Source organism: Maniola hyperantus, chromosome 18 (assembly GCF_902806685.2).
Source record: "Maniola hyperantus chromosome 18, iAphHyp1.2, whole genome shotgun sequence".
Lineage (NCBI taxonomy): Eukaryota > Metazoa > Arthropoda > Insecta > Lepidoptera > Nymphalidae > Maniola > Maniola hyperantus.
In genome coordinates, this window is record NC_048553.1 from 6,205,729 (window position 1) to 6,222,453 (window position 16,725).

Genomic DNA, 16,725 nt, shown 5'->3' on the forward strand with positions numbered 1-16,725 from the left:
TAATATTAGTGTAGACAACGGGCCGTGCAGCAGAAATCGTAATATTTTAATTTCGCCATAACTTCAAAACCAAACGTCCAATTTTAATCATTCAAAGACCAAATATTATCTCCATAAACTGTTCTTAGTGATGAAATCATTTATTTTGATAAGGATTAATAGCATGAGTAAAATAAACGCGTTTAAATGTAGTCCAAAAAAAATTCAAGATTTTTAAATAAAAAAATGGTTGCTGTGCCTCACTCGACATAGATGGGTATAGTGTGTCGCGGACTTTTTTGTAGATATTTATAAGATCTACAATTAATTAGAACATTTTATGGTTCTATCTTTTATAGTTTAGGCAGCGTACGCAAAATAAGTAACTTTTCTGGTTGATTTTTTACACCTTGTGTCCGAAAAACCCAAATATCTTACGGAACCCTATTTTTTCCAAAATAAAATATAGCCTATGTTACTCGTGGACAACGGGCCGTGCAGCAGAAATCGTAATATTTTAATTTCGCCATAACTTCAAAACCAAACGTCCAATTTTAATCATTCAAAGACCAAATATTATCTCCATAAACTGTTCTTAGTGATGAAATCATTTATTTTGATAAGGATTAATAGCATGAGTAAAATAAACGCGTTTAAATGTAGTCCAAAAAAAATTCAAGATTTTTAAATAAAGAAATGGTTGCTGTGCCTCACTCGACATAGATGGGTATAGTGTGTCGCGGACTTTTTTGTAGATATTTATAAGATCTACAATTAATTAGAACATTTTATGGTTCTATCTTTTATAGTTTAGGCAGCGTACGCAAAATAAGTAACTTTTCTGGTTGATTTTTTACACCTTGTGTCCGAAAAACCCAAATATCTTACGGAACCCTATTTTTTTCCAAAATAAAATATAGCCTATGTTACTCGTGGATAATGTAGCTTTCGAATGGTGAAAGAATTTTTAAAATCGGTCCAGTAGTTTTTGAGCCTATTCAGTACAAACAAACAAACAAACAAACAAACAAACAAACAAACAAACAAACAAAGTTTTCCTCTTTATAATATTAGTGTAGATAAGTGTAGACAACAGCTGCAGCTGCCAACAGTACACATTACACATTAGTAATATGAGTAGTATGATAGCTGATAAGCATAGAAATAACTATTTCTACGGTGATAAGTCTTACTAGGAAATACCTATCTATAGGTATTTTCTTTTTTACAGTTAGAATATCTAAATAGGTATCGTAGACCTATAGGTATATAAAATCGAAAGCTGACTGACTAATCGATCAACGCACAGCTCAAATACTTGGACGGAGCGGGCTGTTTGGCATCCATCCTGATAGCTGTTATGACGTAGATATCCGGTAAGAAAGGATTTTTGGGAATTCAGCCTCTAAGGGGGTAAAATAGGGGTTTGAAATTTGTTTAATCCACGCGGACGAAGTCGCGAGCATAAACTAGTTTATTATAATATGTAACAACAATTTTTGATACATCCATACTAATATTTTAGAAATACGAAAGAAATACGGACAATCGACATGGACTACTTTTTATGCCGGAAAATCGATGAGTTCCCACGTGATTTAAAAAAAACCTAAATCGACTTTTCTGTCCGCGTGGTGAAGTCGCGGGTGCCATTAAGTAAATAATAAAAATAAATAAAGGAATAAATATTTTTCAAATAATAATTTACTGTTACAGGGATCTTCAGGGGGTATGCTACATGTGCATGTGTGTCAGTATGGCTTTTGGGTTTTTATCGCTTGGAATTCTGCAACTCAGTCCTGGATTCAGAGGCCAAATATGCACCATAACAGGTAATCTATTATTTCACTACCTATTGTGTAAATTTAAAAAAAGACATTTTTAAAAGTATACCTGCTGTACTGCTTAATAAGTGTATCAAGGCATACAGCATAATGCTGAGCTGAAACCTTTTTTTTTTGGGGTTGTGCAACACATGACAGTTCATTCCGGCGCTTCTGGTAGAGGAAGCGCCGGAATAACCAACTCTAACATAGAGATGTGTGGCACAATTTAAGAATTAAACGTTTTTCTTTCTGTCTTCGTTCTAATATTGTTTTTTTTGTACGATGTAATTTATATTTGACCGCAATCGTTTCAGGATTCCTAGTGTACTTCTGGATGTTAGCTACTTTCTCTTGGATGAACGTCATAAGCATTAACATGTACCGAAGCGTGCAGTAAGTTATGTTATATATCTATACTATCTTCTATGTTTTATAGTCGTACTAGCTTATGCTCGCGACTTCGTCCGCGTGGACTACAAAATTTCAAAACCCTATTTCACCCCCTTAGGAGTTGAATTTTCAAAAATCCTTTCTTAGCGGATGCCTACGTCATAATAGCTATCTGCATAACAAATTTCAGCCAGATCCGTCCAGTAGTTTGAGCTGTGCGTTGATAGATCAGTCAGTCAGTCAGTTAGTCAGTCAGTCAGTCAGTCAGTCAGTCAGTCAGTCAGTCAGTCACCTTTTCCTTTTATATATATATATAGATATAGATTACGAGTAAGAGCGATCACGCACTCATCCGATCCGAGTCCGTGAACATACGGTCCGAAGCAGTTAGAACTATTTGTATGGTAGCTTATGCACTACATCCGAGTTCTCTCCGTCATCCGTGAGAATATCTCGCATGTGCCTCGGATTTAAATCGAACATAATATGATACCTATAGATATGTCAAAGATATCCACTGAATAGTTGGGATTTGGATCAGAGATCGGATTAGTGCGTAAGCAATATCCGAATTCGGTCCGAGTTTTTTATATCCGTATTTTCACGGTTTCGGATCGGATGAGTGCGTGATCGCTCTAAGAGAAGTGATGTAAAGGTAGATCTGATTTACCTTACCTGAGTATTTATGGGTTACTTATTAGTGTCCCTAAAGACGTGGATAGCTTAAAAGTAACAAGCCTCTCCAGGATTCAAGCTATATGTCTAGGAAAAGTCAAGTGAAAAAGGAATAGCGTTTATAATAGTACCTACTCGTAGTATGAATATAGAAAGCCGTCCACGTGGATATACATATAGATTTGTAAAAATAAAAAATGCGATTTTACGCGGGAACTCTATAAAAAGTATATACTGAGTTATTTCAAATTCATTACGAATTTCAGCCAAATCAGTTCAGTCATTTCAAACTTTCAAAAATAAAGGTTTTTTTTTCATTTTTCATTTTTAGTAAAAGTAGGTAACAAATTATAAAACTTATATAAACTTTCACATTTAATCGTATAATATTGTATCACTTGTGATCTTCTGATATGGCAAAATGAAAACAAGGGAATTTTTTTTAGGGATGCCACATACTTAAAGAAGACCGAGAGGAAACAGCATCTCATATACAACTGTTACGCTTGGGGTTTCGCCATTTTCTTCCTGTTTGTTTCACTAACCACCGATTTGATTGAAGGAGACCACTTTAAACCAGGCATTGGGGACGGCAGTTGCTGGTTTAGCGGTAAGCTTCTTAAAATTGCGGACAAACAACTGACACATGATGCGACAGAAGGATTTATATCAATCAACTGAATCAATCAATTTTATTTATTTGATAATATATGGTATACTATAGGTACTAGAATCTAGATTCTAGATGATGCCCACAACTTCGTCCGCGTGGATTTAGTTTTTTTCAATCCTTTGAGAATTCTTTGATTCTCCAGGGTTAAAAATAGACCGTCTCCAGAATGCAAGCTATCTCAGTAGATATCAACTATCAAATAGATAATGCTCGCATGCTCGCGACTTCATCCACATGGATTTAGGTTTTTTAAGAATGCCGTGGGAACTACCAACTAAACCAGTGGTTGGTCTGCATTCTGCGAATATTGACATCATTGAAAATTTGAGTTTGGCACCTGTGTCCCTTCCGTAACTCATCTCCTAAATCATATTTGAACCCAAAAGCTGTAGACATTTTGGCAGATCGTCGTTTAAATAAAAGCTATGAATACAATTGCATTAATTACTTGGAAACATCTCTTTTCATAATTTCTTGCTTGTATTGCTACTGCCCCTATAAAGAAGTCAAGATATTCTTCAATTCATTTTTAAACTCTTTCAGGTCGCACTGAAACATGGATATTTTTCTATGGACCTATCGCAACACTAATTACCGCGAACGTCATACTGTTTGTTTTGTCATCATTGAAGTTGTGGAAGAGCACGAGAAAATATGAGGTCAACAAGTTAAATAACCTTAAGCATAAGTAAGTAATTTTTCGCCTTAAAAATATTCATTACTCCGCCTTATACCTATAAGTATATTACGTTTTGCCGTCAAAATCCTCAAGCGCAAATGAAATCAAAATAAAAGGGTTATTTCAACGGAACGGACTTGTTGGGGCCCAAAATATTACACAATAAAAGGAATCTGCACGTAAAAAGTGGTCTCAAGAATGCATAATAGAAAAGGGCAAAAAGTGAGGAATATTTCCAGACAGTATTTGAATCGGCGGATGACGCTATTGCGTTTTTGTTTCAGGTTCCTAATATCTCTCAAGCTCTTCCTCGTCATGGGAATTTCCTGGATCTTCGAAATAGCCAGCTTTGCTCACGGCGAATCACACATTATATGGTAAGCGTTATTCATTTGATACTTTTTTTTCTATCATAGGTATATTCAGCGACATGTAATTCTCGATTTATATAATTAACCAACTAAATTGCAATAGCCAACTTCTTTCTGCAGTATGTCCGCCCACAGTATGCTCGTTATACACATGCTAGACACTCGCACAAAAGCATGCCAGTTACAAGCAAGAACGAGTTACTCGCATGTGCATTTGTATCGAGGTTCTGACAGTAGTTCACGTGCCAGGACAAGGCATTTCAGTAGATCGCAAGGCGTTTGATTTTTTCTCTTGAGGGGAAGTGGGACGGGAGACGCGCCAGCTACCAGCACGCAAAACACGCCGTGGTGTTTGCTAGTAGATCGCACTCTCAACCTCTGAAAAAATCTTTTAAATCTTTTGTGCTGGTTTTTATTTTGCATTTTTTGCGTCTAAGTATTCCAAGCTATAAAAAGTTTCTCCACTAATATAATCGCGATTTATATTATAACACTGTTAATTTCTTCATAAATTAATATTCATTTTGTGATCTTCAACTCGCACGTCACTGGCACGGTACGCAGCCTTTCTAGAAACTGGCATACCATTCACAAGCATGTATATCACGCACTGTCATTCTGCTAGTACCTGGCATGCCAGCTTACCATTCACTGGCATGTGTATCACGGGCATTTCGAGTCACCAACCAATCTTCTGCGCTATACTAACTTCTTTTCGCGGATAGAGTACAGACCCTTGACAATCAAATTATTTGCAGGCGAATAATGGACATATTCAACTGCCTCCAAGGCGTAGTGATCTTTTTGATCCTGGTCGTATTCCGAAGGCGTGTCATACAAGGCCTGGCGAGCGACAACTGCTGTTTGTTCATCACTCGACCGTGGGCGGAGAAACTGAGTCCGGACGATGATGAAGACGATCAGGAAATGTTGGCTGATGATACAGTAGAGGTTAGACTTAATTAGGCAGGTAATTATAATTTTTAAAAGAATATACCTACATTCAAATTACGAATTTATATAATTAATGTACACATCTAATTACTAATATTTACCTATAGCATATAGGTAAGATATCTGAAATTTAAATTATAAGCAATTGTAGGTCTAATCGTTGAACTATTGTCGTAACCTCTCAAAATTCGTGATGGAGAAAATTAGTCATTTGTAAAAATAAGCCATAGGTATTCTAATAATAATGTACAGTCGAGTCTATTCAAGTAAAGTAAGTAGATTACTTATAAATTATATGAGTTAAAAAAATTAAACACCAATAAGTAATGTAATTTCTTCTATCATAATTAATGATGTCTCACTATTAAATAAGTAATAAGCTAATAAGTAATATGTTTTTCTATGTATATTTTAGTAGGTTCTTTAAAAATCGCTTGTTGTTTCCACGAAAATTATTTTACTGTTTTAAGTACTTATACCGAAAGATATGCTATTTTTATGGCCTATACCTGCCTACTTGTCTATCTTAAAATAAGTTTGTTTTACTCTAATTATAACTAAGTATACAAGTACCAGAATAAAATTAATTTTATAATTTATAATATTCTTTAAGATCATTCTGTTTTACGTATCCGACCAATTATTATTATTATTTAATTCTATTTTTTATTCATTCAATGTAATCCAAGTTCGATAATCGTTATCTTTTTGTTGATTAAAAGATCTCAAATGATTTATTGAACTCTTAAGTACCTAATTCTAATTAATTGAAAATTTATTTAAATATCGAAGACAAGTATGCCAAATCAGTTTAAATTTTATTAAATGTGCCATATTTTATGCCTACAGCTATTTATGTAAAATTAAATTAAATAAGCGTATTATGCATTACGAGTAACATTTGTTTCATTTACATTTACAATACGAATAATTACTTATTATTGTGTAACTAAATAGGTAAGGTAAGTATAATAAACTTCTAGTTAGGTACTACCTACCCGTAGTATAAGGACGTGTATAAATTGTATTTTAAAAATGTGAACTAGATTATTAACGTACTTTTTGTTCATTGCGATTTAAAAATAAATTAAATTGAACTCTGCAATGAAGTAAATGCATGTTGATTATTGAGAATTTAAGTAGTAAGCAGAGCAGAGCGCATGCTGTTTATGTTAGTAAAAATGATGATAATTAAAGTATTCAATCTTTGTTTCCAATCCAACGTTTGGAGCAACCCTATTACCAAAGTACTCTGTACAGCAACCTTACCCTATCCGCGGAATGAAGTTATAGTATAGCGCTGTTACGTAATACAAAATATGATAGAACCAAACAGAGACCGCTATACTAAGTTCATTCCGCGGATAGGGTATAGTACCTAGGAAAAGTCTGCTGTTGGATGATGGAACGAGTATAGAATAAAGGTAATTAGTAGAAGTCGAAGACTGCGCCTCGACCACTGACCTCTATGAGAAGATCCTTTATCTAATAAAATATTATATAAAAGGAAAAGGTGACTGATCGATCAACGTACAGCTCAAACTGCTGGACGGATTGGGCTGAAAATTGGAATTCAGATGACGTAGGCATCGGCTAAAAAAGGATTTTTGAAAATTCAACCCCTAAGGAGGTGAAATAGGAGCTTGAGTGTAGTTCACGCGGACAAAGTCCCGAGCATAAGCTAGTAACTAATAAAACAGTATATTATATCTTTTGTTAGAACAAACCGGTTAAGTGCGAGTCGGACTCGCATACGAAGGGACAGAGACAATGCGCTACAAATCCGCTATCTCCTTCTAAAGGTCTATGTACATTACTTTCTGCCGCGTACTGTAGACCTGAAATACCTACGATTTTACCACAGGATTTTACCGTGCATTACCTATACACCACAGAAGCACATCTTGGCATAGCATAGAGCACAGGCATAGAGCACTATTTCAAATCAACTATTTTATATACTATGGCTCTACTATGACAACTATCTTTACTCTATGGAACAAATCATGAACAAACGTCATTGTCAACTGCCAAATGTCAATTTTACTTTCAATCGAATCGTTTGTGGACGAAGTGTTGTTTTTTGTAAATGGTTTTCCTATTAAAATAATAATTCGCAAATAAAGTACAAAATATGAGCTGCAGCAACGAAAATAAATGGAATATAAGATAACCTGTTTCCCGTGCTCTAAAGGTTACATAGTAAATTAGAAGTGCCTTTGCGTGCCTTGTGTAATAGAAAAGTTCGAACAAAAAGTTTAAATGCACCATACTTTTGTATGTGGTGTAACGATTTAATTGGATTTAAAATTGGTTAATAAATTAAAATGATACTTGTTTATACAAAAACATTAGTACTCTTAATATGGGTAACTGCGGCCGGGGCGGAAGTAGGGGATGATGATCTCAACGAAGTATCTGACCAGGTTTATGCAGTGAAAATAAATAAATGTTGCGAACTTAACCAAATCATGGTCGACTCTGTTTGCAGATTAGTGGAACTCTATAATCAAAGTAAGTATACAAATACTAAGTACTGTATTGTCTAATTATTTATAAATGCAGTAAGTACCTATACAAGTTGTTAAATTATCTCATTGAATTGTAAATGAAAATTGAAAATAATAATCTAAGTAGAACATAGTTACCTGACTTGATGTAACTATGATCTACTTAAACATGAGATTAAATGTGTTAACCTAAATGTGACCCGGGCCCCGATTCTCTAGTCTCTCTCTAAACTAAATTTAGAGTATCTGCATCCTTTTCTTTTTACTAATGCTAAAAAAGGAACGGAACATGACTTTCACATTTAAAGACTCTAAATTTTAATGCACAATACAAATTTAAACAGTAGGTTCGCGAGTGCGTGCTAAAATCACGGATTTTACCATCTAAAAATTAAATTTAGAAATGTCAAACTGCTTCTGTCCTTTTCATATTACAATAGTAAGAAGAGGGTGCGAACACTCTAAAATTAGGTTGTGCTTAGAATCGGTGCGATAACAAGCCTAAAATTGATGTATTGTTACTAATACACTGCTGTATATTATCATAATTCTTGCTGGATATTGAAATAGTTATTCTAGCTACGACAGAAGTGACTCACTAGGATAAACTCTGAGACAGTATAACATAAATATTACAGTAACAGCAGCTGTCGTGTAAAATTACAAGAGAAGGTTATTAAGGCTGCTCACCATTTGTTCAACATATCAAATCTCATGATTTTACAGCAGCCATAGCTCAATCACTGTTGGGTTTTGTATGGATGTGACAGATTTAGACCAATTGCTATATTATTTATTGACTGGCCCTACTCAAGTGGAATTTTTGAAAATCCATTAATTATGGTGGATTAGAATAATTATTAGAATTTTATTTATTGATCTGATAATAAGAACAATTTTGCATGCCAGAAATGGCTGATTACGTTGATATTTACTTGTCCTAAAAAAATCTAGCATGCTAGAATACATGTAACAATGGTAGTAATTTTTTTTAGCAATCTAAAGGATTTATGGTTTATGAGGGGTCCATGTTATAGAGAAAACCTATAATATATGCACAATCTGAAGTTTTTAGATTCAGCAGTTTGAGCTATATTATGTTGCTGTGCTAACGAAAAAGGCTGCCTTTATACACTTAAATTATGCTAAAATTAAAACTAGTCCAGGCATCAAGAATGTATCTACTTTGTTGTATCAATCAGTTTGTTCTGTTAAATAACTAGATACAGCTGTATTTAAATTTCATATTATGTTACTTTAACTTTTAAATATTAAATATATTAAAATCTAAATTAAAAGTACTTAAAAAATATTAAATTAAAACATACAAACTTAAATAAACCTTACTAGCTTAAAATTAAACATTGTCAAAAAGTCTGCCCCTGGTTGCCCCTGAGCCAAAGGTGCCCAGCCCATTAAGCTGGCACCATTGCCATGCTGAATGAATGCCAGCTTTGTTTTATAAAACAATGGAGAATAATTTGTGGTAAATATGAATTTATATAATTAGGTGTGTGGGAGCCACAGTTTAAGACTGAAGATGGTAAGGATGCGACAGTGAAACACTTTAACTATGTGACTGGAATACCAGACTGTGCAACGACACAACAGCGACCAATATTTGATTTGGGAAAATCTGAAGATGAGTAAGTATGGAATAAACTACAACAATATTTTTTATGCTTAAAAGATACATCTTTATAAGTTGAATGTGTACAATTAGTTTAGCGAACAATGGGGCTGGCATTCTCTTTTTTAAAGTAAAGCCCCAAAAATTATAGAATTAAAACAAAAACATTTTAATGTACTATTTTTTTGGAGGTTTAATCGGTACTCTTGTGGGACTAGAATCTAGATGCTAAGCTTGGGAGGCTGCATGGATTCAGGTTTTTTTAAGATCCTTAGTGAGATTCTATAGGTAAAACCAATGCATAAACGGAAGTTTCTAGACACAATGATTGAGCTGTATGCTGACAATTATGTTAGTCAATCAGTTTTACCTTATACAGTAACTGAAGATTATTTGTAGCAAAAAATTCTAAATGTGATGAATTGTGCCATTTTAATTGCCCTTATTAAACAACCAATACAAATCTGTAATAGTCTAGTGGTTAAGATCTAACCTTTAGAAGTTATGTGCATTTTAAACAATTAATATCACTTGCTTTAACGGTGAAGGAAATATGGTGAGGAAACCTGCATGCCTGAAAGTTCTCCATAATGTTCTCAAGGGTATGTGAAGTCTGCCAATTTGCACTTGGCCAGTGTGGTAGACTATGGCCAAACCATTCTTATTCTGAGAGGAGACCTGTGCTCAGTAGTGAGCTGACAATGGGTTGATCATTGATATAAACAATATTATGCCTACAACATCTAACATTAATGATTTTAGAATAAAACCGGCCAAGTGCGAGTCAGGCTCGCGCACTGAGGGTTCCGTACTACAATCGTATTTTATGGACATTTTGCATGATAAATCAAAAACTATTATGCTTAAAAATAAATTAAAATCTGTTTTAGAATGTACAAGTAAAGCCCTTTCATATGATACCCCACTTGGTATCTTACTTTGAAAGTTGAAAATAGTAATATTTGTTCATGAAAACATTTTAATTTTTTTCTTGTGATGTAACCACAAATTCATGGTTTTCAGATTTTGCCCCTCAGTCTGCTATAAGACCTACCTTCCTGCCAAATTTCATGATTCTAGGTCAACAGGAAGTACCCTATAGGTTTCTTGACAGACAGACAGACAACAAAGTGATCTTATAAGGGTTCCATTTTTCCTTTTGAGGTATGCACCCCTAAAAACCTATTAAATAACCTAAAATATTTCCATTTCAGACTGAGCCTATTAGAAGATGGACGTCTACAGCATTTGATACACCATCAGCACAGTTCTGATCACATCAGGGATGATCCACTCATGACTAACACATATAGCATCCATGAAGCCATAGCTATTCCTGAGGTTAAGGAGCCATCGTCTTATATTCATGATCAAGCTAAATATTGCATGGATAAGGTTAGTTAATATCAATAATAGATAATTTTAGCGTTTAAACTATCGTGAGTGATTTCCATTGTACATATCTCTAACTGACTGACGTCTAAACCGCGACGCGTGCGCGAACTGAGTAAGGACCCGGAAGGTTTCGAAACTAGTCGGGCTTACGTCGACTAAACACGTGAGTAAATTCATCATTCATCTCTTTCACTAAAATTGATTCACTGTAGATTAACCGCCCATAGTACGCGGCAAGTTGAGATGGCAGTAGTCGGACTATGAGGCGGATGGACGCCCCGCTCACCCGCACCGAGTTAGCGCGGGGGGTGTGCGGGGCGTTCCCTCCCCGATTGTCATCTCGACCTGTCGCCAACTATAGTTGACCCACAACAGAGTGTATTGAATTGCAATTTTGTCTTGATAAAATTGCATAATCTAATTTTGTATTAGATAAGAGTTCTTCATAATGGTTAAGTCAATTAAAATTGTAGCCTTTATAACAAAAAAATTGTTTCCAGATATTTATTACAAGCTCGAACATAACAGGTCAATACGCATTAGTGTGCATCCCAGAAGTTATTATAAATTGGAAAGATACAAGTTTTCTGATGAAGAAAATTCTAAATCCACTTTTCCACGCCATTGCTATGGTATTATATCTGCTGGTGGCCATAATATACTTTGTGTTACCAACGCTACGGGATTTGGCAGGCAATATAATAACTACCATTACTATGTGTTTGATAGTCAGCCAGGCAGCCGATCTGGTTAGGATATTCACAGAATTGAGCAATCATGTTAGCTTTATGGTTACAGGTGAGTTTCGTTTACTCTATCTTAATTTAATTAAGTTAGTTAGTTAATGAATCATAATATATCTATATCTATAAAAGAAAAAGCTGACTGACTGACTGATCTATTAACACACAGCTCAAACCACTGGATGAATCGAGCTGAAATTTGGCATGCAGATAGCTATTATGACGTAAGCATCCGCTAAGAAAGGATTTTTGAAAATTCAACCCCATAAGAGGGTAAAATAGGGGTTTGAAATTTACGTAGTCCACGCGGACGAAGTCGCGAGCATAAGCTAGTTAAGAATGTTTTTCTAATAATTGATTTATTTTTGTATTGCAGACATAATTTTGTACATAAGTCTTTTGGGAGCATTCTTCTGGCTAAACAGTTTTGGATTCTACATCTGGAAGACATTTAAGTAAGTTTTTAAATTGAAAGAAAATTTTTGATATACCTACAATCTACATGCCCTATTCTCCATAATTCCAAAAATATTACTTTCTCGCTAACACTGGTAGATGCCCATTGTGCTAGGGAAAATGTGTATATTATGCTATAATTTAAATGAAAAAGAAAGGAAGAACTATTGTTCAAGCTGATATTAGTTTGTCTTGCAGGTCTAGAAATGTCTTCTTGCGCGTAACAGATGTGCGTAAATACTGTTACTATTCAAGTGTAGTTTGGTTCGCTGTTGGCGTGATGGCCGCTATGGCGATATGTGCACATTTCCTACTGGACTCTGGCTCAAACCCTTACAAGAAGATGAGGCTCTCTAACACGATTATACTTGAAGATGTTGAACAAGAAACTATAGGTAAGTGTTAAGAAACTAAAGTTTGCACAAATCGCCTTTGGCCGCGTCACAACTGGTTTCAATATTAGTTTATTACCCTACTATTTATCTTTCACTCTCACGACATTAAATGAAATTGTGAATGTTAACTGCGACAGTAATAATTTAAGATTTAGGCCCTCTTGTACAAAGACAGTTAAACTTATTTAGTTGTATGATGTCCATGTACAGTCCGTACAAAATGACTTCTCACGCGCCATTTTGACTATGGGTCTAAACCTTTAAAATAAGGACTAAAAATCGTACATTTGACACAGTTAAAATGGCGCGTGAAAACTCGTTTTTCACGAATTATACTTTGTAATACTGTCACTTTATAACAAGAGCATATTATGTAGCTGTCAAAAAATGACAGCATAAAAAACTAAATCAGTGGTCCTTGTGAAAGTGTGCCTTACTGAATTGAAATTTTGGATTTAAATTCGTACTATACCGTTAAGATATTAAAGGTACAAGTCCGAGATGGGCTGCAGACCGCAAACTGCAAGCGACACCACTGGTTTCTATGAATCTGTATGAAATTGATTCCGAGTGTGGCAATACCTGCAGGCCACAGACTGCATACAGATTCACAGAAACGAGTGGTGTCGCTTGCAGTTTGCAGCCCATCTCGGACTTGTACCTTAATTATTTTCTGAGGTTGGCATCCTGGGAGCGGCGACATCTAAGGTTGGGACTTGAGGGATTGTAAAATGATTAGACTGGAACGCTTATTATTTATAAGACTGCTTTATTAGTACACTTTGATATGTGGTATTAATTATCGTATTTTGTCCTTTTCAGGATGGCTGGGTATCGCTGTATTTTTTACGCCTGTTGCGTTCACAATTATCTTCAATCTTTTCTTTTACGTCACAACACTTAAAGTTATCAAACGTATAAACATATATGGACGAATACACTACAAGCTTAAAGGATGGTATGTCATTTTTTTATTTATACAATATGCATAGAGTTACAATACTAATTTTAAAAATTGCAGAATATTGTGAATGTTATGTACTTTTTTATTAATATTTACAGACCCTTTCTTACTAGTTTTAGATTTTTAGTTGTAAACACTGTGCATACCATCATCTTAGTCTGTACCCATAGTTTTCATATTTTTACTAATACAGATTGTTCTATAGTGGTTAAATAATTTCTTTCAGTTTCGACCTATTCATGCAGCTTTTCCTAATAATGACAACAGCTTGGTTATTCCTTTTGCTATCCTGGCTGAACTTCGATGGACTCTTCTACGCACACATAGTCGTGAATCTATTGCAAGCTATCTTTATATTTTATGTGTGCATAGTCAGACAATCGCACGTCACTTTTTTGTTGAGAAAAAGCTGCTGTTACGCCGAGCCTATACCAACTGGAGAATGGGGTGATGAAATGACGCATATGAATGGTGGGAATTACTGAATGGACTACGGAATCCTAATAGTTGGGACTAGCAAATCGTATTTCAGATTTCGGTTAGTACGCTTAATAAAACGTGCAGTCGGAGTAGGTACAAAATGGTTTAATTCTAATTCAGATGTACCCAAAATCTTTAATCTGAACTAAATCGCCATATCTAAAAAATGTTTCAGAATTGAGGAAAAGGATACCATGTCTGAATTAGCACTCAACTGTTATAATATTGATAAGGGGTCGAAATCATCAGAAATAGAAAAGAGAGACAGAAAATGAAACTTAATAAGCTTCTCTCTACTTTGACTGCATTAACTTTTCCAGAATTATTGTTATGATTAGAATCTCGACATTATATTGACTTATTCACAAACTACCTATTGGTAGACAAAATTACATGCATGTATTATGTAGTGCCTTATAAAAGACAACGTTAATCGTTAACTGCTTAAAAGTGCAAATTTTTATTGATATAAAATTGTTTGAAAATGGATATTATATAGCTCCTCTTCTGAACAAAAAGCGCAAATATTTATAGATATAAAAATTGATTGAAAATCGATATTATGTTTACAAAAACATTGGAGAAGTAAAAACGAACGATATAGCCACACGATACTCTTTATATGAATTTTAAATAGACTACTTTACGCAAATTTTGTCTATATTAAGATGTGTTTATTGACGTTGAAATAACATTGATAACTTTCACGAACTTAGAGTTTTAATGATACCAAAAATAGCACTGTTATGTATATAAATTTGATCTACTGTGATTCCATAGTCAACCGTGCCTTAGAATAAATAAAACGAACAGTATTGTGCAAAAGCAATACATAGATCAACGAAAAGAATCGATGTACGCAATAGGTCATTTACGGTTGACACACGAATTCGATTATAGAAAAAGTTATTCAGTTTATCCAATGTAAACTAAGTAGGTAAATAGGTTTTTAGTAGATGGTTTGGTGCTGGTTGCATTGTAAGATGTTTGTGTGCGCGACGCATATTGTGCTTTACTTTGGTCAGATACTACTTTGTAAATGTCTACGTATCACATTTAGATTTAGAGCCTTTCTATTGATGACATCATGACATTTTAATTTGGACATAGTTGAAGGTTGTTAAATGCGCTTCAAAAGGGACTCAGGGTGAAATCTATAGAGCGTCTTAAATTACGAATTAATATTGTTAATTAAAAATTATATAATAAACGAATTTGTACATTTAATTCGGTTTTAGTTGGGCTCATAATTTTATACTTAATTAATATTAATGTAATTTTAATTCCATTTTATTTGGGCTCATTAAAGATACTTAATTAGTCTTACATAATTGGACCAAAATTATACCTAAGTTTGTTTACAGTATTTTAATTAGATATTAAGTTTTATTATAATTATAGATCCTACTATCAAACTTATATTATTTCCCTATGTTTAAGTATAAAAATGTGTATTTTATTAATTTCTTGTATATTTGACAAGTTTACAAGAAAAAACCGCAAGGGTGAAAACACAAAATATGTAAGACTGTATTTTAAAATCCCTAAGATCTTACGGTCCGTCCCAATGTTTACAAATTAAATTAATTATTAGATTAAAAAAATAGGATCTATTGAGTGCAGCTATATGCAGCTAGATACTAAATGTAATCAATTTTACATGATTTTTTTGCTCTCTTGCACTAATGTTTAACTTGATCACTTTTACACTTCGCTATAATATAAATGTAGTCATTTTTATTTTTATAATATTTATGATTTATAATACTTATCAGAATAAAAGCGTGATACAATTTTTAATTGTGTTATTCAAAAATTTACCGTTTATTTTACCATAATGTACTGTAATGTGACAGTGTACTTTAAACTATCTTATACCTACTAAAAATTCTGCCCTTTCCTTACTAAATTAATTTCCGTCAACTCCAATTACAATATTATTATTCATTGCTTAACTCTAATGTTGACTAGCTTCATTTTTTATGAACTAACTGACCCGCCCGGCCCGTTGAGTGTAATTTCTAAAAAACCTCTTTGTAGGGGTAAATCTCAAGTTTCTAGTTGCAGCAGTTCAAACTGTAAGTACATTAAAGTCAGTCAGTTTATCTATAATATGAAAATGAATCACTAAATGTGTTGCTCATCGCAAATCTCGAGAACCGCTGAACCGATTTCGCTAATTCTTTTTTTATAATATTCCTTGAAGTACGAGGATGGTTCTTAGGGAGAGAAAAATTTAAAAAAATTACTAGGCGGAACGAAGTTCGCCAGGGCAGCTAGTTCTTTATATATAGACTAGAGGATGCCCGGGACTTCATCCGCATATATTTAGTTTTTCTAAAAATTCCTTGGGAACTCTTTGATTCTCCGGGATAAAAAATAGCCTATGTCCTTCCCCGGGATGTAAGCCATCAGTGTACCAAATTTCGTCAAAATCGGTTGAACAGATGGGCCGTGAAAGGCTAGCAGACAGAAAGACACAATTTCGCATTTATAATATTAGTATGGATGGAGGTATGTATACGCTCAACCGCGATATCACATAATGGTAAAAAATGTAGATCAATTGTCTATACTATCTAAGATGGGATTGCAGTAACCCAAA

At 34.2% G+C, this 16,725-nt stretch overlaps 3 protein-coding genes across 4 annotated transcripts in view; 2 read left to right on the forward strand and 1 right to left on the reverse strand.

Annotated features, from left to right (window-relative positions):
* Positions 1-16,725, reverse strand: part of LOC117990683 (RNA helicase aquarius) — an 86,439-nt gene that overhangs the window by 62,901 nt on the left and 6,813 nt on the right. The window lies entirely within an intron of this gene.
* Positions 1-16,725, forward strand: part of LOC117990687 (probable G-protein coupled receptor Mth-like 3) — a 93,048-nt gene that overhangs the window by 10,945 nt on the left and 65,378 nt on the right. Inside the window, exons 4-9 of one of the 2 annotated variants that reach the window (XM_069504735.1) lie at positions 1,696-1,811; positions 2,120-2,198; positions 3,317-3,480; positions 4,087-4,231; positions 4,507-4,599; positions 5,352-5,563. In XM_069504735.1, the coding sequence (XP_069360836.1) occupies positions 1,696-1,811; positions 2,120-2,198; positions 3,317-3,480; positions 4,087-4,231; positions 4,507-4,599; positions 5,352-5,559 (805 nt within the window). In that variant the 3' untranslated portion in view covers positions 5,560-5,563. Of the gene's footprint in view, positions 1-1,695; positions 1,812-2,119; positions 2,199-3,316; positions 3,481-4,086; positions 4,232-4,506; positions 4,600-5,351; positions 6,446-16,725 lie in introns of those variants that run through there. The other variant, XM_034978158.2, reaches the window with a different exon arrangement.
* mthl5 (G-protein coupled receptor Mth-like 5) lies at positions 7,614-15,915 on the forward strand. The gene is made up of 8 exons (XM_034978154.2): positions 7,614-8,061; positions 9,568-9,703; positions 10,902-11,082; positions 11,583-11,880; positions 12,202-12,280; positions 12,480-12,676; positions 13,499-13,634; positions 13,867-15,915. The coding sequence occupies exons 1-8, from the start codon at positions 7,875-7,877 to the stop codon at positions 14,123-14,125; spliced, it is 1,473 nt and encodes a 490-aa protein (XP_034834045.1). The 5' UTR covers positions 7,614-7,874; the 3' UTR covers positions 14,126-15,915.

Bases quoted from the DNA above. Each gene is read 5' to 3' on its own strand.
- mthl5 (XM_034978154.2), top strand. From the start codon at position 7,875: ATGATACTTGTTTATACAAAAACATTAGTACTCTTAATATGGGTAACT. The intron at 8,062-9,567 runs GTAAGTATACAA...TTATATAATTAG, and splicing joins AGTGGAACTCTATAATCAAA to GTGTGTGGGAGCCACAGTTT. The intron at 11,881-12,201 runs GTGAGTTTCGTT...TTTGTATTGCAG, and splicing joins TGTTAGCTTTATGGTTACAG to ACATAATTTTGTACATAAGT.